We start from the raw sequence: 25,936 nt of genomic DNA on the forward strand, positions 1-25,936 counted from the left end.
ATCGATGCGTGTGTGTGTGTGCTAAGTTGCTTTAGTCATGTCTGACTCTTTGCAACCCTATGGACTGTAGCCCATCAGGCTCCTCTGTCCATGGGATTCTCCAGGCAAGAATACTGGAGTGGGTTGCCATGCCCTCCTCCAGGGGATCTTCCTGACCCAGGGATCGAGTCCACATCTCTTATGTCTCCTGCATTGGCAGGTGGGTTCTTTACCGCTAGGACTGCCCATGGATAGAGTGGAAAAAGCAAGTTGCAAGATGTTAAGTTCACTATTATTCCATTTCAATAGAAATAAAACCAGGAAATAATGTTAAATATTATTTGTAGATACACATCAATTTCATGGATTCGATTACCTGTGGGCAGAGAAGGAAGGCTGGAAATTGGGCAGGAGCGGGGAACTGGAAGAATTCCAATTTAATGCATAAGCTTTTAATATATTGTTGTTGTGTTGTTGGCCCTGCAACGTGGCTGTGGGATCTCAGTTCCCCAACCAGGTTTTGAACCCCGGCCACGGAGTTCTGTAAAAGAGAACAGTCCTGCCCCCTGGGCCGCCAGGAAACTCCCTAAGGCTTTACGTCTTTTAAAACAAAAATCTGAAACAAATATGGACTAAATCCAAAAGAAAGATAAAAATTATTCTTAACTGTGGTTATTTTAAATATTATCCTTAAGGATAGAAATCGTTCTGAAAAATGATTAACTTGGGTGGATTATGGTTCACTTTTACCTTTATACATTTCTAGACTGCTTTTTACGACTTTTATCTCCCTCTCTGATCGTGAGGGGAAAAAAAAGAAGACAATATCTGTATTGTGTCAGGCACTATACGAGGCAAACCAGGGGCTGCCAATCTGAATGAAGAGTCCTTCTAAGCTCCTGGGAGGCTCCGGTTAGCTGTGCGACCTTGGCCAAGTTCCTGGACCCCTGTCTGAATAGCACTTTCGCCCACGAAGTTAATGTCTGTATTAGATGGAATAAATCACATGTTCTGTTCAGCACAGGGCCTGGTGCTCAGTAAGCACCCCACAAATGTTAATTCTACCATTATTATTGTGGCAGCTGAGTCATTAGCTAATAACCGTGCCCTGGGCGGGCCCCCGTCTCCCCGCTCCTGCCTCTCTTTCCCGGCACTTCTGCAGGATTTTCGGTGGAGGGCTTATTCCTGAGCTCTCTCCATCCTTAAACTCCAAGCTCCCTGAGCAAGGACTTCCCCACACCACTACCACCCCCTCCATTATTCGTCTCTGTACCCGCCTCTCAGCCCAGCGGCTGGCACAGGGCAGGCACTCGGGACATAATGCTGGTAGGAAATCAGAAATGAATGACACCAACTTAATTTCTGGCCACTGATGCCCCTTCTCAGAGCTCGCTTCCAGAAGTACATTTGCGACAGACAGTGTTGTGAGGGTTTCGGGTGAATAGGGAGGGACTCGGCCATACACGCCTGTATCCTTCTCCTTCAAGCCCCCTCCCATCCAGGCTGGCACATCGGCTACACCGCATACAAAATGCTTTTGGTGTTAAAAAATAAAATAAAAAAAGAAGTATATTTTCTTCCCCGACTGCTTCAATACTTTCCCTTCTGATCGCTTTCCTGCCCACTTGTTTTCTTAGGCATCACATCCCCAGGATCTGGGTCCAGGCTCCTGCCTCCGTCAAGACGGAGGAGCCCAGGGATGCAAACAGTCAGGTTACTTAGCAGACTGTCAGATCCCGCAGAAAGTTCCGAGCTCAGGGCTGAGGTGGCCGCGATCCCTCCAGGCTCAGGGGATTAGCAAGGCCTGTGCAGCCGGATAAGGCCGTGACCTGAATAATTCAGGACTCACATCTACCCCCGCTGGAATTCTTTGGGTGACTGCCCAGGCCCCTTTGGCAGGAGAGCCAGTCCCAGGCTCCAGGCTCTTGCTGGACTTCCTGCATCTGCCAGGAGAGCTGGGGGCTCAGCAGAGGGGTGCCCGGCTGGGTCTGGGCAGAATTTCCTCCTCCTCACCTCCGGGACTGCCTTCGCCACGCCCTCTCATTCACGACTTTAGGATTCTGGAGGCCTGGAACCCGTTGGGATCTGCAGCCCGTGGACCCCAGTGCTGTGTCTGGAAGTGGGGAGCCAGCAGGGCCTGGGGCTGCAGACTCGGCCCAGTGAGGCTGCTCAGGGGAACAGGAGCTGAGGCCGGGCCAGAGAGGTCAGTGGTGGGCCAGGGGACCATAGGCCACCCAGCGGGAGTGGGACAGGCTGAGAAGGTGGCATCTGAGGGGCCAGAGAGGGGCCCCTGGGAGGGCCGGGCAGGGCACAGACCCTGAGGGGAGTTCCCTTGGGCTGTGGCGTCCTTTACCCAGAATGCATCAAACCTTGTGGGCCGAGTCGCTCATGTTTTAAATTTTATTTATTTACTTTTGGCTGTGCTGGGTCTTCTTTGCTGTACGCGGGCTTTCTTTAGTTGTGGTGCGGGGGCTTCTCATTGTGGTGGCCTCTCTTGTTGCAGAGCATGGGTTCTGGGCACACAGGCTTCAGTACTTGTGGGGCACAGGCTTAGTTATCCCTCAGCAGGTGGGATCTTCCCAGACCAGGGATCAAACCCTTCTGTCATGCATTGGCAGGTGGATCCTTAACCACTGGACTGCCAGGAAGTCCCAAGCCATGTCGTTCTTAAGGAGACAAGGCCTCACCTAAAAGCAGACGAAGGTTACCCAGAAGCTCATTCCTAAGATTAGGGGCAAAGCTGGGCAGGGTTATCTCCATAGGGTTCAAGTTGGGACTTGTGTTCATGTTAGTCTGACAGAATTGACAGAATTTCTTTTAACTCAAACCACACAAAACTTTCCTCTTTGGGAAAAGGAATTGTCAACAACTATCTAACTGTCCTTAAATTTTACTGAACATTCTCTGTGTGCCGGAAACTTTGGTACTCACGGGGAGAAAAACAGATGGGGAAGATGCCAGTCCTTGCCTTTGTAGGGAGGTTTTTCCTCTTCTTTCCTCTGTCTCACCCTAGCCATTTCTCCCTCGAATCCCAGGCCCCCATCTCTGGAAGGCAATTTAACTTTGGGTTAAGTAGACATGGCTTTGGGTGTCAAATTTATGAGGTTCATTGCAGAGCTTTGCCACTTACCAGCTGTCTGATTTGGGTGAGCCATATCTTGACCTTTGAACCTCATGGTCCTAATCGGCAAACTGCATCTGACACTTGTGCCTTGCTCAAAGGATCGCTTTAAGGATAAATGAGCTAAGCCACATAAAGAACTTAGCATGGTGACCGTGCTTAATAAGCATTAGCTATTTCTATTAGTCATCCAGCAAACATTTTTTTCTAGGTTCCTAGATGCTGCCAGGGGTAGAGGTGAACAAGACACCCTCAAGGATTCATATAGCCTAATTTGTTCATTCATTGGTTGATTCAGTTAGGCAGTCAATAAACATGTATTAAGGGCTTCCTTGATGGCCCAGTGAGTAAAGAACCCACCTGCAGAATAGGAGATACAGGAGACGTGGGTTTGATTTCTGGGTTGGGAAGATCCCCCGGAGGAGGAAATGGCAACCCACTCCAGTACTCGAGAATCCCAGGGACAGAGGAGCCTGGCGGGCTATAGTCCACGGGGTTGCAAAGAGTCGGACATGAGGACTGAGCGACTAAGCAGAGCACAAGCCCTGTGCTGGGTGCTGGGAGGTCAGAGTGAAAGTGCCCACGCGGCTCAGAGTCTGGTGGGGAGACATCGTGATGGAGCGTGGCTGATGCTGTGACGAGGGAGCTCGCGGGTTGCTGGGAGAGCACAGAGACAGGAAACTTACCCAGCTTGGAGCGGGGCAACGGCTTCGGAGAAGGTTTTATTTTAGCAAAGGTAGACCTGATTTCCTTATTATTCCTCCAACTCACAGGCGGGCTTCTGTTCCAGGACCTCTGCACTTTCTTTACCTGGAAACTCCTTCTCCACGTGTCCTTATAGCTTCTCCCTCCCTCCCCTCCTTCACGTCTCCTCTGTAGCAAGTCCTTTCCTGGCCACCCTATTAAACTGGTTACTCCCACCATGAGCCCCCTCCCACCAACACATGCACACAGGCACACACACACCACTCCCATTCCTCCTTTCCTGGTTTTTTCTCCATATCAATACCTAACAAATTCTGTGTTTTTCTCATTGACTTGTCTAGTTCGGTCTGCTCCTACCAGAATGCAAAGTCCATGGGAGCCGCAAGTTCTCATAGCCATAGTCCTCGTCTGTTTTAGTTCATTGCTCTCCCCAGAACCGGAGCTGAGCACATAAGTGCTCACAAAATAGTGACAGAATGATAAGTGTGGGAAGTCTAGAAAGAGGAGTACGAGTGGAGGAAGAGAGGAAAGTGGATGGGGTAACAAGAAGGAAGGGAAGGAGGGGAAAGGGGGAAGAGAGAGGGAGGGAGAGGGAGGGAGGGAGAGAGGGCCATCGTATCGGGGAACTGGCGGGGGGGGTGCATCAGACTTCTTCCTGGCAACGCACTGGGTTTTGGGTGGACCCAAGGCAAGCCTGGAAAGGCATGCAGCAGATCATGAGGGGCCGCGTGCCTGACGGGGAGACGGATCTTCTGACGTTGGCAGCACAGAGGTTAGGACGATTGACCCAGGAGCAGAAGAGGAAGCCGCGAGCTCTGCCAGGCAGGTATCAGGGAAGGCATCTGGAGGAGGCAGCCCCTCTTCGTAAGCCCGGGGAAGGAGTTCAGATGTTCTTCTAGGAGCCACAGGCATTCTAAAGACCTGTCCTCATCTACCCCATCCTAACAGTTAGGGTCGCATCATGACCTCTCAATTGAGCTCTGGCGTCCGCTTCCTTACCGCCACACCAGAGCTCTGCCCACAGGAATGGCTCGGGAAGTGGTTGCTGGGTTGGGTTGGGGTTGAAAACAACTGGAATGGCCTGGAATCCTGAGCACCTCAGGATTATGAGCCTAGAACCTTGGATCTTAGGTCTTGGGTCTTCAGAGCCACAGGTGGTCCTAGGGCTTCCTCTGCCTCCAAAACAGAGGGTCCATTTCTGCATGGGACAACAAGTAGGCTTTGCCAGGTGAAAAGGAGGGTGAAGAGCATGCCAGGGGGGCGAACGACAGAAACAGTCAGAGAGGAAGGCTAGTGCAGGGAATGTTTCTTGACAGCAAAATAGTTGAACTGATTTTTCAAAGATAAAGGAAAACACGTCCTTGCTCTCAAGTAGGTGTTTGGATTTGCGTTTTTAGCAAAAGTTTTGGTGAAAGTTGGAGGTGAGTCTGTTACGTGTGTAACAGCTGAAGACAGGGCTGGCTGTGTGCACCTTTAGAGCACGCAGCCAGCTCACTGCTGTCGCTGTTCAGCCAGCCCGTCGTGTCCGACTCTTGTGACCCCACGGACTGCAGCACGCCAGGCCTCTCTGTCTCTCACCATCTCCTGAAGCTTGCCCAAGTTCACGTCCACTGCATCAGTGATGGCTTCCAGCCATCTCATCCTCTGACACCCTCTTCTCCTTCTGCCCTCAATCTTTCCCAGCATCAGGGACTTTCCCAGTGAGTCAGCTGTTCATATCAAATGACCAAAATAATGGAGTTTCAGCTTCAGCATCAGTCCTTCCAATGAGTATTCAGGGTTGATTTCCCTTAAGATTGACTGGTTTGCTCTCCTTGCTGTCCAAGGGACTCTCAAAGAGTCTTCTCCAACACCACAGTATGAAGGCATCAATTATTCGATGCTCTGCCTTCTTTATGATTCAGCACTCATATCCACTGGGGAGACTATAGCCTTGACTATACGGATCTTTGTCGGCAGAGTGACGTCTCTGCTTTTCAACACACTATCTAGGTTTGTCTTAACTTTACTGCCAAGAAGCAAATGTCTTCTGATTTCATGGCTGCAGGCACCATCTGCAGTGATTTTAGAGCCCAAGAAGAGGAAATATGTCACTACTTCCACATTTCCCCCACCTATTTGCCATGAAGTAATGAGGCCGGATGCCATGATCTTTGTTTTTTTAATATTTAGTTTTAAGCTGGCTCTTTCACTCTCTTCCTTCACCCTCATGAAGGGGCTCTTTAGTGCCTCTAGTTGTAGCCAACTCATGTCATGGCTGAAATCCAGTGGAGCTGCTCCTCCCTCCAGACTGAAGTGATTCATCCATCCAATCATCGTCACTCCTCAAATAAGTGTTGGCCACCAAATAAGTGTTAGGCTTGGTGCTAGCAGCTGATACTGTGATGAAGAGCAAGACTGAGAAGCTTCCTGCTCTCTTGTGGAAGAGGTAGGAGACAGACATCACAAACAAGTTAAAAAAAAAAAAATTACATCAAAGAGAGTTAGAGATAATGGGAAGTGCTGCCGAGCTGTAGAAAGGTAAAATAGGCGTGAGAAATTGCTAAATAGAAATTACTAAACTGCTAAATTACTCAAGTTTTGCCAAGTTAATGGGAGAAGTTAAAGTTAGCTGAATGTTGATAATTGGCAGAAGTTTATAAAAGAAAAAAATCCAATTTACTAGTTTTTTTGCATTGGAATATTTCTATGATTTGTTGGTTTAATCTTGAGGACTATGATCACTGAACATGAAATCATTTCAAGTATATAAAATTTTCATTATTTGTACCTAAGTGTTAATAGATAAATCATCTATAGCTTTGCAAAAGGAAAAAAATGGTCAAATAATAAGCTGCATACAACATAATAAAAAAAAGACAATGATGATAAGTGCCATGCAGGGAAAAAAACAGAGCCTTTTGGAATTAATGGAAGAGAAGGAGGAGCTGCCTTGGGTGGGTGGTCAGGGAGAGCCCCCTGGAAGAGGAGGCATTTAAAATGAGACCTGGAGGATTAGGAATGAAGAGCACCAAGTCTTGCTAAGTGTTAGTATTCTAGGCATGCTGCTGCGTGCTTAGTCGCTCAGTCGTGTCTGACTCTTCGCAACCCTTCGGATTGTAGGGGAACAGCAAGTGCCACAGTTCTCTGGAGAAAAGATTGGAATGTTCATGAACAGGTTGATACTAGAGCACCTGCTGTCACGGAATGTCGGACCTGGAGCTCATCCAGCCCGTGTCCCACTTAAGAGATGTTGCTCTTACAACATCCCTGGATGTGACTGGTGCATGAATAAACATGAGGGGACCCAAGAAGGTGCAGTTGCTCAATCGTGTCTTTGCAACCCAATGGACTGTACCCCGCCAGGCTCCCCTGTCCATTGGACTTCCCGGGCAAGAACACTGGAGTGGGTTGCCATTCCCTTCTCCAGGGGCTCTTCCCGACCCAGGGGTGGAGCCCGCATCTCCTGCGTCTCCTAGCCTGCACGTGGGTTCCTTTCATGCTGAAGCAGAAGGTGGACGTGCAGAGCATTTGACAACTCTCTCCACGCTACAGAGCAACTGAACGGCTCCTGCTTTTTCTGTTGTTTTTTTTTTTTTAAATAATGTTATCTTTTTTTAATTTTTTTTTTTTTTTTTACTTTTGACTGGGCTGAGGGTTTGTTTTGGCACACAGCCTCTGTGCTGTTGCACGAGAGCTTTCTCTACTTGCAGCAACCGGGCCAGCTCTCTAGTTGTGGTGCACAGGATTCTCCTTGCAGAGCGCAGGCTCTGGGGCGTGCAGGCTTCAGCAATTGTGCCGCATGGGCTTAGATGCTCCACTAGCATGGGGGATCTTCCCAGACCAGGGATCAAACCCGTGTCCCCTGCATCAGCAGGTGGATTCTTAACCATGGGACCACCAGGGAAGTCTCTGTTTTTTTTTTTTTTTTTTTACTCTTGCTAAAATGTAATTTAAAAAATACTTTTACAAACCTAGGAACCTAACCTTCCTAACTGGCGCAATGGACATCACATGTTTCTGGTGAATCTCTTGTGTTTCTGATATTTCAAGGCAGCTCCTTTTCCTGTGAAGTCCAGCGGGGTCAAGACCTGCTCGCTCAGTCACCCCTCCCACCCCACACACTACATTTCTGTTTCCGAAAAGCAGTAAACAAGAAGTGCCTCTGGGGACAGGAAACTTGCCACTCTCAAGACAGCACATTATTTCTTCAAGACACTTGAGTTACTAGGAAAAACTTTTTGGCTCTAGCCCAAATCAGACCCCTTGGCGCGCCCAGGCCTGGGGCTGGCTCTGGGGCTGGCTCTGCAATGCAGCCATGTGGGACAACTAGGCTGCCCTTTATCCCCAAATAACCTTCAGGAGTTTGGAGACAGAGGGTGAGTACCACAAGCCCACTTCCAAATACCAGGTGGCCCCCATTCCTTCCATCTGACAGGCATCCTGTGATGCAGAGATCCTCAGTTTTCCAGAAGCCCTCCTGGAATTGGGAGTCAGGACCAGGCACATCCCTCCAGGTGAGATCAGCTAGGACCTCATTCTGGGCACCCACCCTTGCTATCACCATGGAGACAGCTGCTGCCTCTGTAATCTGACTGGTCCTGGGCGTGGGGATCACTCAGATGATTGCTGAGCTGTGTCACCCCACCCTCTCCTTGTATGTTTCAGTTTCAGGGATCTTGGGATAAGACCTATTCAGTCGCTTCTTAGTGAATTCACATCATCTTGCTATAGATGGAGGTCATACTGGGACACTCAGGAACAGAGTAAAACTCCTTAGCCTGACCGACACCCAAGGTTCTTTGTGACCCACTCAGGTGCATCTTTTCAGCTAGCCTTTCCCACCTTTCCTAAATTCTTATTATACACGTATAGAAACTTCCCTTTTCTGGGAAATCAAGAGGGGCCATACCCCTCTTTCCTGGAGAAAAATAGCTATGATGAACCTAGACAGTGTATTAAAAAGCAGACACATCACTTTGCCGACAAATGTCTCTATTGTCAAAGCTATAGTTTCTCCAATAGTCATGTACAGTTGTGAGAGTTGTACCATAAAGAAGTCTGAGTGCTGAAGAACTGATGCTTTTGAACTGTGGTTCTGGAGAAAATTCTTGAGATTCCCTTGGGCAGCAAGAAGAGCAAACCAGTCAATCATAAAAGAAATCAACCCTGAATATTCATTGGAAGGACAGATGCTAAAGCTGAAACTCCAATACTTTGGCCACCTGATGAGAAGAGCTGACTCATTGGAAATGACCCTGAGGCTGGGCAAGATTGAAGGCCGGAGGAGAAGGGGACAACAGAGGATGAGATGGTTGAATGGCATCACCAAATCGATGGACATGAGTTTGAGCAAGCTCTGGGAGACAGTGAAGGACAAGGAAGCCTTGTCTTCAGTGCTTGGCGTGGAGGACTGGCGTGCTGCAGTCCGTGGGGTTGAGAAGAGTCAGACACAACTGAGCGACTGAGCGACAGCAATCCGTGCCCCAGTCCGCAGTGCGTTCCCAGCTCTGCACTCGGAGAATGATGTGAGTAGCATGAAATTGACCAGGCTGGGGGCATTTACACCACAGAAATTGGCAAACGTTAAAAATCAGGACTTTTTACCCCCCGGAGAGCCAGTTATTAAATATTTACTAGAATATCACTGCCTAACCCCCTTGGCATCATGGACTTGATGGACATGAGTTTGGGTAAACTCCAGGAGTTGGTGATGGACAGGGAAGCCTGGCGTGCTGCAGTCCAAGGGGTTGCAAAGAGCCGGGTACGACTGAGCGACTGAACTGAACTGACTGAACTCCCTTGTCTACCCCATCTGTTTTCAGTTCCCTGAATGAGCTATTCTAATTCATACCTATGACTCCTGTACATGCTGTTCCTTCTACCTGAATGACCTGCCTCACAGTCTTGTCCTGGTGGACTCCAGTTCACTCTCTTTTATTTTTCATTTAAAAAATTGTGATAAAATACACAGAACCTAAAATTTACTATCCTAACCATTTGAAGTACATAGTTCAGTGGCATTAAGTACATGTATAATGTTGTGCAACCACCACCATCCATCTTCATAACTCTTTTCATCTTGTAAAACTGAAACTCTGCACCCTTTAAACATTAATTCCTCCTTCTCCCTCCCCCAGACCCTGGTCACCAACCTACTTTCTGTCTCTAGGATGTTGATTACTCTTAAGTGTCTCATATAAATGGAATCATACAGTCTTTGTCTTTTTGTGACTGACTTATTTCAGAAGTTCCTTCCTGTGTAAGGCTGAGTATTATTCCATGGTGTGTAGACACCATATTTTATTTGTTCATTGACTCGTCACTGGGCACTTGGGTTGTTCCCATGTTTTAGCGATTGTAAAGAATGCTGCTATCATCCTGGTTGTACAAATATTTCTTTGAGACTCTACTTTCAATTCTTTGGGACACACATCCAGAAGTGAAATTTCTGGGTTACATAGTAACTCTTCTTTGGGATTGGAATGAAAACTGACCTTTTCCAGTCCTGTGGCCATTGCTGAGTTTTCCAAATTTGCTGGCATATTGAGTGCAGCACTTCCACAGCATCATCTTTCAGGATTTGAAATCGCTCAACCGGAATTCCATCACCTCCACTAGCTTTGTTCGTAGTGATGCTTCCTAAGGCCCACTTGACTTCGCATTCCAGGATGTCTGGCTCTAGGTGAGTGATCACACCATCGTGATTAACTGGGTCATTAAGATCTTTTTTGTACAGTTCTTCTGTGTATTCTTGCCACCTCTTCTTAATATCTTCTGCTTCTGTCAGGTCCATACCATTTCTGTCCTTTATTGAGCCCATCTTTGCATGAAATGTTCCCTTGGTATCTTTAATTTTCTTGAAGAGATCTCTAGTCTTTCCCATTCTATTGTTTTCCTCTATTTCTTTGCATTGATCGCTAAGAAAGGCTTTCTTATCTCTCCTTGCTATTCTTTGGAACTCTGCATTCAAATGGGAACATCTTTCCTTTTCTCCAAAAGGAAAAAAAAGATCTTCACGACCCAGTTAATCACGATGGTGTGATCACTCACCTAGAGCCAGACATCCTGGAATATGAAGTCAAGTGGGCCTTAGGAAACATCACTACGAACAAAGCTAGTGGAGGTGATGGAATTCCAGTTGAGCTGTTTCAAATCCTCAAAGATGATGCTGTGAAAGTGCTGCACTCAATATGCCAGCAAATTTGGAAAACTCAGCAGTGGCCACAAGACTGGAAAAGGTCAGTTTTCATTCCAATCCCAAAGAAAGGCAATGCCAAAGAATGCTCAAACTACCGCACAACTACACTCATCTTACAAGCTAGTAAAGTAATGCTCAAAATTCTTCAGCAATACATGAACTGTGAACCTCCAGATGTTCAAGTTGGTTTTAGAAAAGACAGAGGAACCAGAGATCAAATTGCCAACATCCGCTGGATCATCAAAAAAGCAAGAGAGTTCCAGAAAAACATCTACTTCTGCTTTATTGACTATGCCACAGTCTTTGACTGTGTGGATAACAATAAACTAGAAAATTCTGAAAGAGATGGGAATACCAGGCCATCTGACCTGCCTCCTGAGAAATCTGTATGCAGGTCAGGAAGCAACAGTTAGAACTGGACATGAAACTATGGACTGGTTCCAAATAGGAAAAGGAGTACGTCAAGGCTGTATATTGTCACCCTGCTTATTTAACTTCTATGCAGAGTACATCATGAGAAACTCTGGGCTGGAGGAAGCGCAAGCTGGAATCAAGATTGCTGGGAAAAATATCAGTTACCTCAGATATGCAGATGACACCACCCTTATGGCAGAAAGTGAAGAACTAAAGAGCCTCTTGATGAAAGTGAAAGAGGAGAGTGAAAAAGTTGGCTTAAAGCTCAACATTCCCATCACCTCATGGCAAATAGATGGGGAAACGGTGGAAACAGTGAGAGACTTTATTTTTGGGGGGCTGCAAAATCACTGCAGATGGTGATTGCAGCCATGAAATTAAAAGATGCTTACTCCTTGGAAGGAAGGTTATGACCAACCTAGACAGCATATTAAAAAGCAGAGACATTACTTTGCCGACAAAGGTTCGTCTAGCCAAGGCTATGGTTTTTCCAGTGGTCATGTGTGGATGTGAGAGTTGGACTATAAAGAAAGCTGAGCACAGAAGAATTGATGCTTTTGAACTGTGGTGTTGGAGAAGACTCTTGAGAGTCCCTTGGACTGCAAGGAGATCCAACCAGTCCATCCTAAAGGAGATCAGTCCTGGGTGTTCATTGGAAGGACTGATGTTGAAGCTGAAACTCCAATATTTTGGCCACCTGATTCGAAGAGCTGACTCACTTGAAAAGACCTTGATGCTGGGAAAGATTGAGGGCAGGAGAAAGGGACGACAGAGAATGAGATGGTTGGATGGCATCACTGATTCAATGGACATGAGTTTGGGTGGGCTCTAGGAGTTGGTGTTGGATAGGGAGGCCTGGCGTGCTGCAGTCCATGGGGTCACAAAGAGTCGGGCATGACTGAGTGACTGAACTGAACTGCCAGTAAGTCTACTTTTAATTTTTAAGGAGCTGCCGTATACGGTTTCCCATAGCACCTGTACCATTTTACGTTCCTACCAGCAGTGCACAAAGTTCCAAGCTTTCCAACCCACTCTTAAAGATTCAGCCAAGGCACCTCCTCTTTCAGAAAGCCTTCAGTAACCTCTTCATCCTGGAATGAGTTCCTTTAAGGGGCTTATACGGTATTTACTGAGCAATTATTAAGTACTAGGCTCTGAGCGCGGCACTTGAAACACGTTTGTGGAAGAGATGGTTTCTGCTCTCACGACACTCCCTGTCCCATTGCTGATGAACATGTGGAGAGGATGGAACTCAAGACTGAGTTCTATGGCAGACCCCCTAGACAGGCCACTAGGCAGAGAGCAGCAAAGAGTCAGGGTGGGCAGAGGAATGGGGAAGACCACCACGGCAAAGCCAAACACACGTTCAGCCTGTGGGTGCAGCCACTTCTCAACTCCAGAGCCAGGACTGCCAGATCTTTTAAACAGAAGCTGGAACTTTGGATTTCAGGCTGAGATCTAATGTTTATACATTAGCTATTGACTCCATTTTTTAAAAGGAACTCTGTAAGACAAGCAAAGCATTTCCAACGGTTACATACTGCCCTGGGTTGAAAGTTTATAACCAAAGATCCAATTCGACTCATCAATTACTGGTAATTATGAAGTGTAACTCGAAATCAGCTTTCACTTCTCCATCTGGTCTATAAGGAAATCATGTGACACTATGCTTGATTCCTGGGAAAATCCCAATCGTTATGTCTTTATTGGGTTTCAACCCCTTTGTGTAATGGAAAGTTCTTGGACTTGAGTGACAGGACAAGCTTAAGAGTCTGATTCCACTTTTTACTAGGTGTGACCTTGGGCAAACTAACATCTGCCCCTCAGTTTCCTTACTGGCAGAATGGGATCACAGTACCCCCACAAGATTTTGTGAGAGTTAATGTCACAAATGGGCTTCCCTGATGCCTCAGTTGGTAAAGAATCTGCCTGCAATGCAGGAGACCCCGGTTCAATTCCTGGGTTGGGAAGATCCCCTGGAGAAGGGAAAGGCTACCCACTACAGTATTCTGGCCTGGAGAATTCCGTGGACTATATAGTCCATAGGGTTGCAAAGAGTCGGACACGACAGAGTGACTTTCACTTTCACTTTCAAGGTCATGAGCACCAAACTTGTCTTTTGCTTGTGGCGCTATGGAAGCTCACTGATACTGAGTTCTTCTCTTCTTCCTTCCTGAGCTGTTAGCCTTGTCATTCCTTCCAACAGGAATTACCAAAGTGGACAGTGTGTGTGATGAGTTCTATTACCTTGCAGAGACAGGCAAGTGTCCTATAGAAGGAGCAATCAAGGAAAACTTCCTGGAGGAGGAAGACTCAATGTAGACTTTCTGGCAGTGAGTCCCGGGCAATCCTATTCTATGTGCCAGCCTCCTGGGAGGCATCAAATAGTTTGATGAGGTTAGGGGTGTTTCAGCCACCCAGGGTCTCAGGGAAAGACAGTATCAGGTGTCAACAGCTGCCCAGGTCTTTGACCCTGGACAAGACTTCATGAGGCAGAACACCAAGTGGCTCAGCATGCTTATGGGGTTTTAATTCATTCCACAGACGTTTCCTGAGGATCCCGCCATGGCTTAGGTGTTGTTCTGAGTGCTGGGGTCAGAAACTAACTGGAGAAGAATCCTGCATTCAAGAGTTAAAACATTCAAAACACTTGAAGCGTTTTGAGTGTTTTAATGCTGAAGCCTGAATGATTGGTTCCATTACCAGAGACAGGGGAGGTGGGGGGTGCTGAGTCAAGGGGGACACAGTGAGTTTAGTTTTGGGGTTCCTGCAGGACATTGAGCTAAAGCATTGGGCAAGTATTGGCATTTTCATTGTGTTTATTTATGTTAAATGTATATTAAATTATATAAATTAAAATACAGTCATTAGTTATAAATACATTATATGTATTTACACATATATACATTATATATATAAGTGATACATTACATAAGTACTCATATGTATTATATAAGTACTTATATAAGTAATACATTATATACTTAAATGTAAATAAAATTATAATTATATTTTGTTTATATATAAATTATAATTAAACTGTTTTATATAAATATAATTTATATATAAATATAAACCAATATAATATTATTTATATAGTTATAAAAGTATATTTAATAATTATATTTTAAAGTGTGGGCCGGGGGAGTGCAATGAGAATGAAGTTAGAGCCAGAGGAGTCATGCATTTACTCAACAAAGCTACCTGCGCACCTACTATGTGCCTCATGCTGGGGGTGCAGAAATGAAGCCGACCCAGAACGTATCTTCATGGGGCTCTCAGTTCAGTGGAGAGACGTAACAGCAGTGATATTTATAGCAGTTGTGATCAGTAAATACCTCCTAGATGCCAGGCACTGTGCCGAATCCCTCCGCCTGCCTCATCTCACTGAATCACCACAGTTATGAAATGAAGTTGCTCCTGTTATTGTCCTGTTTCACAGACGGTAAAACTGAGACCTCAAGAGGCCAGGCGACATGAGTAGTCAGACTTGACATTCAGTTTTCAAGCCCTCTCTGTCTGACGGGCAGCTCAGGCTGTTTGACCTGACATTGTACTTTCTCCTCTGTGAATTCAATAATTTGCTCTCCACTCAAGGTTACTGTTGTGTGAGAGTTAGTGCCAGACGCTTCACGGTCAGGGATTTCTTGGGACATTTCAGTTCAGTTCAGTTCAGTCGCTCAGTCATGTCCGACTCTCTGCGACCCCATGGACTGCAGCACGCCAAGCCTCCCTGTCCATCGTCAACTCCCGGAGTTGACTCAAACTCATGTCCATTGAGTCAGTGATTCCATCCAACCATCTCATCCTCTGTCGTCCCCTTCTCCTCCTGCCTTCAATCTTTCCCAGCATCAGCGTCTTTTCCAATGAGTCCATTCTTTGCATCAGGTGGCCAGATTATTGGAGTTTCAGCTTCAGCAACAGTCCTTCCAGTGAGTATTCAGGACTGACTTCCTTTAGGATGGACTGGTTGGATCTCCTTGCAGTCCAGGGGACTCTCAAGATTCTCCAACACCACAGTTCAAAAGCATCAGTTCTTTGGTGCTCAGCTTTCTTTATACACCTGTGTACAAATATGACCCGAATCCCTGGACAGGGATAACCCACCCTGCGAGAGAGGTAGAGAGGGGAGAGCAAGCCCTTTGCAAAGAGAGACGGGGGTGAGCCGCAGGAGGGCAGAGGGCACACTGTGGCCTCTCAAAGACCAGAGGGAATGAGTTTTAAGTGGGAGGAGGTGGTCAGTGGGATGGAGTGTTTGGGAGAAGCCCAAGATTGGGTTAGACCAGGTTTTGGGGGACCCCTGGCTGCTGTCTTAGGGATGCAACAGAATGCAGGTGCAAGGGGTTCAGAAGAGAGGGGGTGATGGGCAAGAAGAGGTATCTCTGTCCTGAATCTGTGCCTTTAGAAGAAAGAGGAAGCTGGAGAGAGGTTGGCAGAAGCAAGGGATGTTTTCTTTTTGGGGGGGCTTCCTTTCATTTGGTTTAGAATGAAGAGGCTTGTGTATACCTGTAGGCAGAGGGAGGAATGGGTTGAGAAAAAACAATGAGAAAGAACAGGGGGGACTTTTTCCCACAGAAGGTAAGGCCCTTGGACATACTGTATACTTATTTATATTCCCAACCAGAAGGGAGGCTCCTGGGCACTGGGTCTCCGTCTTATTCACAGTGGGTCTCCAGCAATAACCTGGCAGGGAGTAGACACTCAATAAACACCTTCCATATTGAAATGAGTTTGTGGGGTTCCAGGGTATGGTGCTGGTTTTGTCTAGGTCCTGGGAAGAGAAGGGTTCATGAGGGTCCTCGGAGGGGCTTTCTTTCTGATGCTGCCTTCATGGTGGGAGAGAGAGAGGAAAAAGTCAAAGGCAGAGGGAGGAAGGAGCTCACAGCTTCTCAGAAAAGTGTGGGTGTGTGGGTGTGTGTGTGTGTGGGTGGGGGGATGTCCGGGGAAAATGGGCTATTGATGGAGAAGAACCTTGACCGTGAGTGGCCTCCGTGTCTGTCCTGAATGCCACCCCAGCCCCCGACTTGGGTCAGGAAATAGCTGCTTCTCTACACAGAGAGGAAAAAAAAGTCCCCAGGGGTCTTGAGGGGTGGAGTAAGGTTTTCTGTGCGTTAATAGGAAGCCTGGAGTTGACCCCGGCAGGGTGTGGGAAGTGGGCAGGGAGGCCCTTAAAACCAGCTGGGCCCAGTTCCTGCCTCTGCTCCAGCCAGAGGACAGAGAAAAGGAGTCGCTGGTGAGGAGTCTCCTTCTGGGGGCTGCTTGGCCTGAGGGGGCTGGGGGAAGGCACGCCGAGGGAGGGGGCTGTGAGAGGAGATGTGGCCTCCCCCGGTGTCGGAAGGGCTCAGCGACACCTTCTGTGTAGTGGGGGCTTAGTGCTAACCGTCCTTTTCAGATGACAGGCAGGAACGGGGCTGGGGTGGGATCCTGGGAGCAGGGAGGCTGCTGCACGTGGACTTGGAGAGCCTGTCCCCTCGGTGACCTGGCCACCCCCGGCCCCCACGTTTCCATGCTTCCGTCAGGCTGTCTCCTCTCTCCCTGTTTCTCTTACCGCAGCCTCTGCTCCACTCCACAATTATCTCTTGGCCTTGCTCACTCTCCTCCGTGATTGCTTGATAAAAATAGTCAACCCCACGTCCTCCTCCGGGAGCCTGGGCTTCGCGGATGGTCCGCTTTTCCAGCCTTTGCCACGTTCTCTCTGACGCACCTTTTGTGAGTGTTCAGACCCCTTGTCTGGGGCCTGGTGCAGCTCCCCCAGTGCCGACAAGCCATGTCCCAAGATGTTCTGATGCCCACCTGTGATTCTGGCGTTCCTTCAGGTATGCTGAAGCCAGCAGATCAGGAGACGATTGCATTTGAGAGATAGTCTGTTACAGATTCCAAGAGACGCAGACGCACTGCACCTTGCAGGGCCACACAGGGAAGCACCCGGCTTTTCTCAGGAGGCAGAAGAAACGAGGGAGAACCTGGCCTGACGGTGCGGAGAAGGCAAGACAGGGCAGGGGAAGCAGGTTAGGACTGGCCAGCTGGCCTACTTCAAGCAGACGTCAAGCTGTAGGGGTGATCCCTGGTGGTCTGGTCCTGGCCCTGGGGTGATTCGGGCCGGGGGATTTATTAGCTCAGAGCGTGAGAGTGAGATAGAGGAAGTGGCTGGACAAGGGAGTTTAGGATCTGCTGGTTTGCATGTCAAAGCCTTGTTCACAGGAGAACCTTTTGCTTTATCTAGGAATCAGCTAGTCTTGGAGGGGCTGAGCCTAGCAGGGTCCCCAAGATGTCAAAGCGTCATGAAGTACAGAAAATGAACAAGATGATTAATACACAGAGGCTGTTTGGAAACGGTGCAGGAGGGCCAGTCAAAGGATAGAGTCATGGTCCCAGGCTGAATCCTTGGGCAACGCACTTCCCCTTCCCAAGGGTCCATTTCTTCATCTAAAATCAATAGCAGCTATTCTCTCATTCAACAAATGACTGTTAAAGGGCAGCCCATGCCAGCAGGTTTGACAGTACCCACTCAGAACCACTGGCAGATTTAAGGGGACACAGATGGTGTCTGGAATGTCTTAGTTGCCCAGTACACAGCAGCTGGTGTCCACTTTCGATCACAGCCCCAGGAAGCAGTGAGGAAGATTGGCCTGGAAGGTAGGGTCCGGGGTCATCTTCGCTGGCTGTTTAGAGCTGTCAGAGCAGACGCTGTGGGTGGACAGAACCCTCAGCAATGTTCCTGGAACTCAGAGGAGCTTCTGGACTAAGGATGGCGCAGACAGGCCAGCCCAGCAGCTGGGAGCCCTCGGGAGGTGGAGGTTGTGTGTGTGGAGCCAGGCCTTGGGAGGCGCCAGGGGCTCAGGGCAGAGGGCCAGCAGAGGGACTGTTGAACTGAGAGATCAGAGAAGGCAGGGCATCAGAGTGAAATCCCAGCAGACCCCAGGCCAGCTGAGCAGCTCTGGGTGAACAAGGGCTTCGGGATCCAAAGAGGAAAGGGAAGCAGACAGCCATCGGTAAGAAACTCCTAAGAGGCCAAGTTAGAATCCATCACCGGCCCAAGACAGGAGGAATTTCCCTTGCCTTCTGGTATGACGTTTATGGACTCTGGCTTAGGGATGCATGTATTTGCCTAAGGGAGATGCTGGGGAGGGAAGCTGGGGTCTCCAGGCCCACGGGTTAGAGCTTGTGAAGGACTCTGATCCTCTCAGCTCAAAGGAGAACACACCCCTCTGGGGAGGGAAGACGTGTGGGGCAGTGAGGGGTGCACCAGGCCTGGGTTTGAACCCCGCCTCCACTTTCTACCGGCTGCGTGACTCCTGGCGGGTGGTTTCAACTCTCTTGAGTCTTCGTTTCTTTTTCTTCTTCTGTTCAGCATTTGATTATTATTTACTTGGCCGAGTCGCGTCTTGGCTGTGGGACGTGCAAGCTTCGCTGGGTCATGTGAGCTCTTTTGCTGCGTCACATGGCCTCTCTAGTTGTGGTGCTCGGCCTTAGCTGCTCCACAACGTGTGGGTCTTAGCTCCCCAACCGGGAACTGAACTCAAGTTCCTTCCATTGCAAGGTGGAGTTTTGACCCCTGGGCCACCAGGGAAGTCGCTGAGTCTCCATTTCTTTACTGGCCAAATGGGAACTGTTGGGGAGGAAGAAATTTTCCTCCACCCAACTTAGAAGTTCTTCTGGTTGGTCTAAAGATCAAGTCAGGGTCAGACAGACTAACAGAGGAGAATGAAACAAAAATTTTGTAACATATCTACATGGGAGGGGTCCAGGAAAACAGGAACTCACCATTTGGCCCAAACCCTCACCTTAAATAACCATCTTCAGCGAAAAAGACCAAAGAGGATGTTGTGGGCAGTGGTTCGGGACTTCAAAGGGGAAGAAGGCAATTCACATAAAGTTGGAAAGGCAAATGTTTGGTGTCCAAATGTTTGCTGGGCCTGCAGAGACTGTAGAACACAGGGTGGACTCTGATCCCTAGGCCCTGTCAAGCTTCCCCCACCACACCTATTCCCATATTTCTTGCAGATATCTCTGGTGATAGCTCTATGCCTGGAATAGACTATCTAAATTCTTAAGGCAGCCAAGAGGGAAGTAAAAAGAAACCTTCTGTTTCTTAAAAATAACCAGCCTAAATTAATCCTTACACTAAAGAGACACATTTAGGGGTACAAATTTTTCTCCCTTAGAACAATGATACCTAACCTTCAGAACTGTTGTGCACAGCCAGGGCTGACTTATTTTTTAGGTAGACACAGTGCCTGGGGCCTATGAAACTATTTTAATTTTTTTAAAAAAGAAGCAGGACTTCTTAACATCTTATTTATTTATTTTTACTTTCTTGGCTGCACTGCATGACATGTGGGATCTTAGTTCCCTAACCAGGGACCAAACCCATGCCCCTTGCATTGGAAGCTCAGAGTCTTCAACACTGGATTTCTAGGGAAGCCATAAAAATATTTTAATTTTAAAGTCAGGAGAAAAAATAAATATAATATCATGAATGTATAAGAATGAATCCAGCCTGGATTGCATTTGTTTTTATACCAATACAGCCATAAAATATAATTGGAAAGCACTTTTCAGGAAGGAACAATTGGGTTGGGGGCGTTTCTGATGGGAAAATTCTCTCCCATCTCTATGGGGACAACACCCCACAGGTGCCCCCTCTCCTCCTAGAGGTCTCCTGAGTCAAATCCTCGAGGTTTTTGCCTCCTCTTTTCAAGTTTCAGTTGCCTGTTTACTGCCCAGCGTGAGAGGGTGGGGCCTGGTGGGCCACGGAGCGGCCCTCCCCAGCCAGGAGCAGGGTCCGAATAGGCCATGAGGACCTCTGCTGATTGACATGTCATGGGCTGTGTTTTCTCTTCCAGACCACTGAAGATGAAGGGCCTCCTCACGCTGGCTTGGTTCCTGGCTTGTAGTAAGTGCTTGCTCTGAGAGCCCTGAACTTGTGGACAATAGGGTGGTGGGAAGGAGACCACTCACAGAGGGCCTGGAGACTTGATTCTGAATCTTGGCTCTGCCCTGAACGTGTCAATTTCAGTGACAGCCTTCACCTCTCTGAGCCTCTGTTTCCTCATCCGTGACACAGGATAACGGCCGGCGGGCCAAGCTGGGGCAGGATCCTAGGGGGAGATATGGATAGATGGTGCTATGTGGAGGATTCGGGGCTTGTAGATGTGGGAGGCAGATGTTTCACTTTGATACCAAATTAAAAAAAAATAAAGCTATCAGAAAGCAAGACTCTTACATAAATATTCCATTCCACGATCCTGGACATTCCCTGCTCAGGCCGGTCCAGGTTTTCTGCACCCTCCACCTGCTCCCACCTCCCACCTAGAGGCGACAGCCCAGCATAGGGGAGCTCGGCTTTAGGCCTGTCCTACAGCCCCATCACCAAGCGCACGGCCTCTGACAGGTGTCCCTACGGTGCTTTGCCGGATCTCTAGAGACTGCAGGAGGAGCGGGAGGCCTAGTGCAAAACCCTGGGCAAGGCAGCTGCCCCTCTGAGCCGCCGTTTCCCATCTGTGAGATGAGGGGCTGGCTTTAGTGATCTCTGCAGGCCCCACGCTGCTCCTGGATTCTGTGCCTCCTGGTTCAAACAGTGTTCGTTTCAGGGAGGGAAGGGTGTATCATCAGGAGAGACAGGAAGTGCCTGTCTGCCTGCTGCATACGGATATCATATTCATTATCCCCAGTATTCCTTGGTCACTCACTATGTGTCTGCCACTGTGCTTGAGAAGTACATAGTTAACCCTGTTTCAACCCTCATGGTGTCTCCAAAAGGTAGACATTCATTGTAAGCCCCCCCATTTTGCAGATGAGGAAACTGAGGCTCTGAGAGATGAATTGATACCCGCATTAGTGATAGAGCCAGGACCTGAAGTCAGTGGCTCCTTCTCTACATCCAGACTTCTAACCCCTTCTCTATACTGTTTGCCTTCAATTTTCTCATTCCTTGCCCATGAAGGGGAGGATAAAAAAGGGTCATCCTGGTCCCTCCAAGCCCCAGGGTGAAAGAAAGTGTGGGAGCATGTGGGGAGGTGGGAGCAGGCCTGCCTGGGCTTCATCCGGGGACACGGGCTGTCTTTCAGCTGTGCCTGCTGTCCCAGGGAGCTTGCTGGACCTGAAGTCAGTGATTGAGAAAGTGACTGGAAAGCCCGCCCTGGAGAACTATGGCTTCTACGGCTGTTACTGTGGCTGGGGGGGTCGCGGCACCCCCTTGGATGGGACTGATTGGTGAGCCAATTGTCGTAACTGCACTTTAGGCTCCAGGCTCCATTCCCACATGATCTCGTTTAATTCAATATCAATTCTGAAATATGAGCGTTTAAGCACCATTTTATAGATATGAAAACTGGATCTTAAAGAGGTTAACTGACTTGCCCAAGATGCATCCAGTAACTTCCAGAATCTCAGTGGCTAATGTATCAGTTGACTTAACACTACATAAAATGTAGTAGCTTAAAACAATGACAACCATTTATTTGGCTAAGGTTCTGCCACCCGGGCAGGGCTTGGTGGAACGACTTGTCTCTGCTCCACCGGGCTTCAGCTTGGGCAGCTCCTCTGAGGCTGGGTGATCCGATTTCTAGAAGGCACACTCCTAAGGCTGGTGAGTTGTCACTGCCTCCTGGCTGGGAACTTAGTTGAGACTGTGGGCTGGGGGCCTCAGTTCCTCTCCCTTAAGCCTCTCTAAGGCTGTGTGGGCTTTCCCACAGCCTGGTGACTCTTGGGTTCCCAGGGGGAGTGGTCTGCAGCTGCATGACAAGACAGTATGGCATTTTTATGATTCAGCCTCTGAAATGCTATCGCGTCACTTCTGTTTTTCTCTTGGTCTAGACAGTCACAACGGCTCTAAGATGGAGGGGGCCTAGTTTCCACTTCTTGACTGGGGAGTGGCAGTGTTCTAGAAGAACATGTGATATGGGAGAGATTGCTCTTTGCAAAATACAACCTGCAGGGTTAACAATTCTTATACAGCTAAACATATATAAAGAGATGGGATATTTCAACAAGTGGAGGGCAGATGGAGTGGGAGTTTACAGACCAGACAAGCAGTGACAGGAAGCTAGAATGTTCTATGTGATGATGGATTAGAGTTGAAGACTTCAGTAAAAACTCCTGGCTAGCTTAGTATAGGAGCTTCCCCGGTGGCTCAACAGTAAAAGAATTCACCTGCAATGCAGGAGATGTGGGTTCAACTCCTGGGTTGGGAAGATCCCTGGAGGAGGAAATGGCAACTTACTCCAGTATTCTTGCCTGGGAAATCCCATGGACAGAGAAGCCTGGCAGGCTACAGTCCATGGAGTCTTGAAAGAGTTGGACATGCCTTAGCAACTAAACATAAAATTTAATGTAGACACAGATGATTACATGTAGAAATATGTAAAGATATGTATATATTCATGGGTCAGTACAGACACACATATTTTTTGCTCTGTCAGCTGATAGGCCCTAAAAGAAACAATACTCCAGAAGCAATGAGCAACACGTAGTGCCCAGACCTGGTTTCCAATACTTTTCTCCAATAAGAGGAACCACGGCTTCTTGGATGGATGACTGACCCTAGGAATTGGGTAGGAAATATACAAGATGAACCAGAGCTTTTTGTAGTGCCCAAGAGTAACGAAGGACTTGAACAAAATAAACCTAAACCAAACCCCACATTGATGTGAATATGTCAAAGAGCATAGGATCCAAACAAGAGAGCTCCCAATGGCCAAAACTGGAACAACATAGGCAGCAAAATAAACCCATAACCCATCTTATGAGAAAAACATCAGCAAAATCCCAGTAGGAGAGCATCCTACAAAAGACTTGACTACCATTCCTCAGAACTGTCAAGGTCATCAAAAAGAAGGAACGTGTGACAAAATGCCACAATCAAGAGGAGCCTAAAGAGACAGGACAGCTGCATGTGATATAGAGTCCTTTACCTGATACTGGAATACAAAAGGACATTGGGTAAACACTAAGGAAATCTAAAAAAAAAACTATGGACTTTAAGGATTAGTGAATCAACAGTGATACGTTATTATTTAATTAATGCTTATTTAATCATGTATCAATATTGGTTTGTTGGGTTTCCCTGGTGGCTCAGTAGAAAAGAGCCCACCTGCTGATGCCGGGGACGCGGGTTCGATTCCTGCGTCGCGAAGATGCCCTGGATAAGGAAAGGGCAACCCACTCCAGTGTTCTTGCCTGAGAAATCCCTCAGACAGAGGAGCCTAGTACTACAGTCCATGGGGTTGCAAAAGAGTTGGATAGGACTTAGTGACTAAATAACAACCAGCAAATTTATTTGTTAGCTGTAACAAATGTACTATACTCCTGAAAGATGTTGATAATAGGGGAAACTAGGTGTGGGGTAAAAGGGGGCATTTGGTACAATTGCCTCAATTTTTCTGTAAATCTAAAAAAAAATACAGTTGTCCATGCCTATCATCCTTGAAGTTTAGTTTTTGCACACTTCACTATGTGAATCACGTATCAATTCAAAAAGGACCCAGGTTTCTCCTGTTTTGTGACTCTCCCTATGGCCTCAGGGCCCTTAGCTGGGACATTTCCTTCCTGCTGAGATGGAGAGAGAGAGAGTGGAGGATGACAGAGTGGGAGGTTTCTTTGGGTAGGTCTAGAAGTTCTGTGCATTTCCCTGGCCACCCGTCTAGTCATGTGACCACACATACCTGCAAAGGAGGCTGGGATATGTAGTCTCCCCATGGGCCCAGGAGGAAGGAGCCAGCCTGTGAACTGGTACAAGTGTGGGGCAACCCTACTGGAAGGACTTAGCCACTATGAGATTCTTTCTTGATCAGACCTTAACCACCATGGTGGCTTCTGCTCAAGGGACAGATGCCCCCTGCTCAGGATCTGAGGCTCTTGCATCGACAGGTGCTGTTGGAAGCATGACCACTGCTACGCCCAGCTGGAGACACAAGACTGCGACGTCTTGACCCAGGCCTACAGATACAGGGTCGCACGTGGCTTGGTCATCTGCGGTAAGGCTGGGTCCTCCATTCAGGTGACCTGAAGAGCCTGGGTTCCTGCTGTCTCTGAGGTCAGCTGTCCCAAGAGCTCAGATGGTCTGTATCTTGGCGGGCAGAGATGGGGGCAAGAGAGGCAGGATACAGCAGGATACAGCAGGTCAGCTGTATCTGACCTCCAAGGGACAGGTCCAAGGGTCTTAGGCTCAACATGCTCTAGGAGTCAAGCGCTCTGCATATTTCCTTTTGCTTGCTGTGGGTGGGTTTAGTGTCCCCCATTTTACAGAAGAGGAAGCAGACTCAAAGGATTGCCAAGTGCACACAGCTAGAGTCGGAATTCAAGCTCAGGTCCATCTGAGTTCAAAGTTAAATCTGGGGATGGCATCTCCTCTCTGAGAACTGGAGTTTCTCCAGAGCCAGGGCTGTCTCCACCATCACACTGGGAACTCTGGAGGGCATCTGTGTTCCCATCAGACTGGAGACTCTCTGAGGGCAGGAGCTTGGTCTCCCTGGGCTCAAACCTCACCCTGGGCTGCTAGCGGCTGTGCCCCTTCCATCCGATTAAGCACCCTCAGGGTAGAAGCTGGGTGCCCTCCTCAGGCTGAGGGTAGGAAGCAGACTGGGGTGTCCACTCAGGCTAGCAGGAAGTCTCGCTCCAGGGCCAGCCTGGAGTCAGTGTCTCAGAGCATCTCTTTCCTTTCTCATCCTGCATTTGGCATCCTGTTTGCAGAACACGGGTCCCGCTGCCAGCAGCAGCTCTGCGCCTGCGACCAGAAATTCGTCTACTGCCTGAAAAGAAACTTGAGGAGCTACAACCCTCTTTATCAATACTATCCCAACTTTCTCTGCATCTAGTCACCCTCAGAGAGCTCCTCCTGGGCCAGGAAGCTTGCTCCCCTCACTACAGCATGGAGCTCATCCATGCTGCTGGGCTTCCCAGGGAGGTTCCAGGTCTGGAGTCTCGATGGTCCCACTGGGCTTGGAGGAGCCCCACACCCACACTCTCTGGGCCACCAGAGAGTCCCAGGAGAGTGACTCATGTCACTGGATCAAGAAGGCCAGGGTCCCTGGCCTCCACTTGTAGGAACGCCTGCTCTGGGGCTGAAAGCTCACCCCTGACTCCAGGCTGGCTGTGTGTCCCCTCATCCCTGATCAGTCTTATTTCCCCAGGAGAGTGGCTTTCCCAGGACATGTTAACTTTTCAGTTCCACAGTCACTGCCAACTTGCAGAGAATTTTTACCCAAGCAGAATCAAAAGTGACCCCCATAATTCTGCTACAGAGATATTAAATAAAATTCCTTTTCAAGACTAACAATAACCACAGATATTTCCCCCGCCATGGGGGATTGCCTGCATCTCTTTCTTGGCTGTTGGGGGCACTAGACTCAGCGTTAACCATGCTCTCTCAGAGGATGAAGGTGCAGATTAGTAACTAGAAGGCTTCCTGGGATGAGTGCCAATCCTTCTTTGGGGCTCATATTAAACCCCGGGGATCCTCTCGAGCCAAGCACTGGACCTCATTCTTCCTCTGGGGGGTGGGGAGAAGATGACAGACAATCGTGCCATGGTGGGCT

The 25,936-nt window shown here is 48.3% G+C and overlaps 1 protein-coding gene across 5 annotated transcripts; it reads left to right on the forward strand.

Moving 5' to 3' along the window:
- The first annotated feature begins 1,931 nt into the window (after positions 1–1,931).
- PLA2G5 (phospholipase A2 group V) lies at positions 1,932–25,685 on the forward strand. Of its 5 annotated transcripts, none has more exons than XM_043909035.1 (5): positions 1,932–2,182; positions 20,246–20,295; positions 21,470–21,614; positions 24,270–24,376; positions 25,092–25,685. In XM_043909035.1, the coding sequence occupies exons 2-5, from the start codon at positions 20,256–20,258 to the stop codon at positions 25,214–25,216; spliced, it is 417 nt and encodes a 138-aa protein (XP_043764970.1). In that variant the 5' UTR covers positions 1,932–2,182; positions 20,246–20,255; the 3' UTR covers positions 25,217–25,685. The 5 variants fall into 5 exon arrangements, with proteins under 5 accessions (XP_043764970.1, XP_043764967.1, XP_043764969.1 ...); XM_043909032.1 differs by lacking the exon at positions 1,932–2,182 and adding an exon at positions 16,542–16,632; XM_043909034.1 differs by lacking the exon at positions 1,932–2,182 and adding an exon at positions 16,705–17,215.
- Positions 25,686–25,936: the final 251 nt, after the last annotated feature.

This window comes from Cervus elaphus, chromosome 8 (assembly GCF_910594005.1).
Source record: "Cervus elaphus chromosome 8, mCerEla1.1, whole genome shotgun sequence".
Classification (NCBI taxonomy): Eukaryota; Metazoa; Chordata; class Mammalia; order Artiodactyla; family Cervidae; genus Cervus; species Cervus elaphus.

What these genes read in the sequence shown, in the direction of transcription:
- PLA2G5 (XM_043909035.1), top strand. Translation starts at nt 20,256, where the DNA reads ATGAAGGGCCTCCTCACGCTGGCTTGGTTCCTGGCTTGTA. An exon ending in GGCTTGGTTCCTGGCTTGTA is followed by an intron (nt 20,296 to 21,469) that starts GTAAGTGCTTGC and finishes GCTGTCTTTCAG; the next exon opens with CTGTGCCTGCTGTCCCAGGG. An exon ending in CCCTTGGATGGGACTGATTG is followed by an intron (nt 21,615 to 24,269) that starts GTGAGCCAATTG and finishes TTGCATCGACAG; the next exon opens with GTGCTGTTGGAAGCATGACC.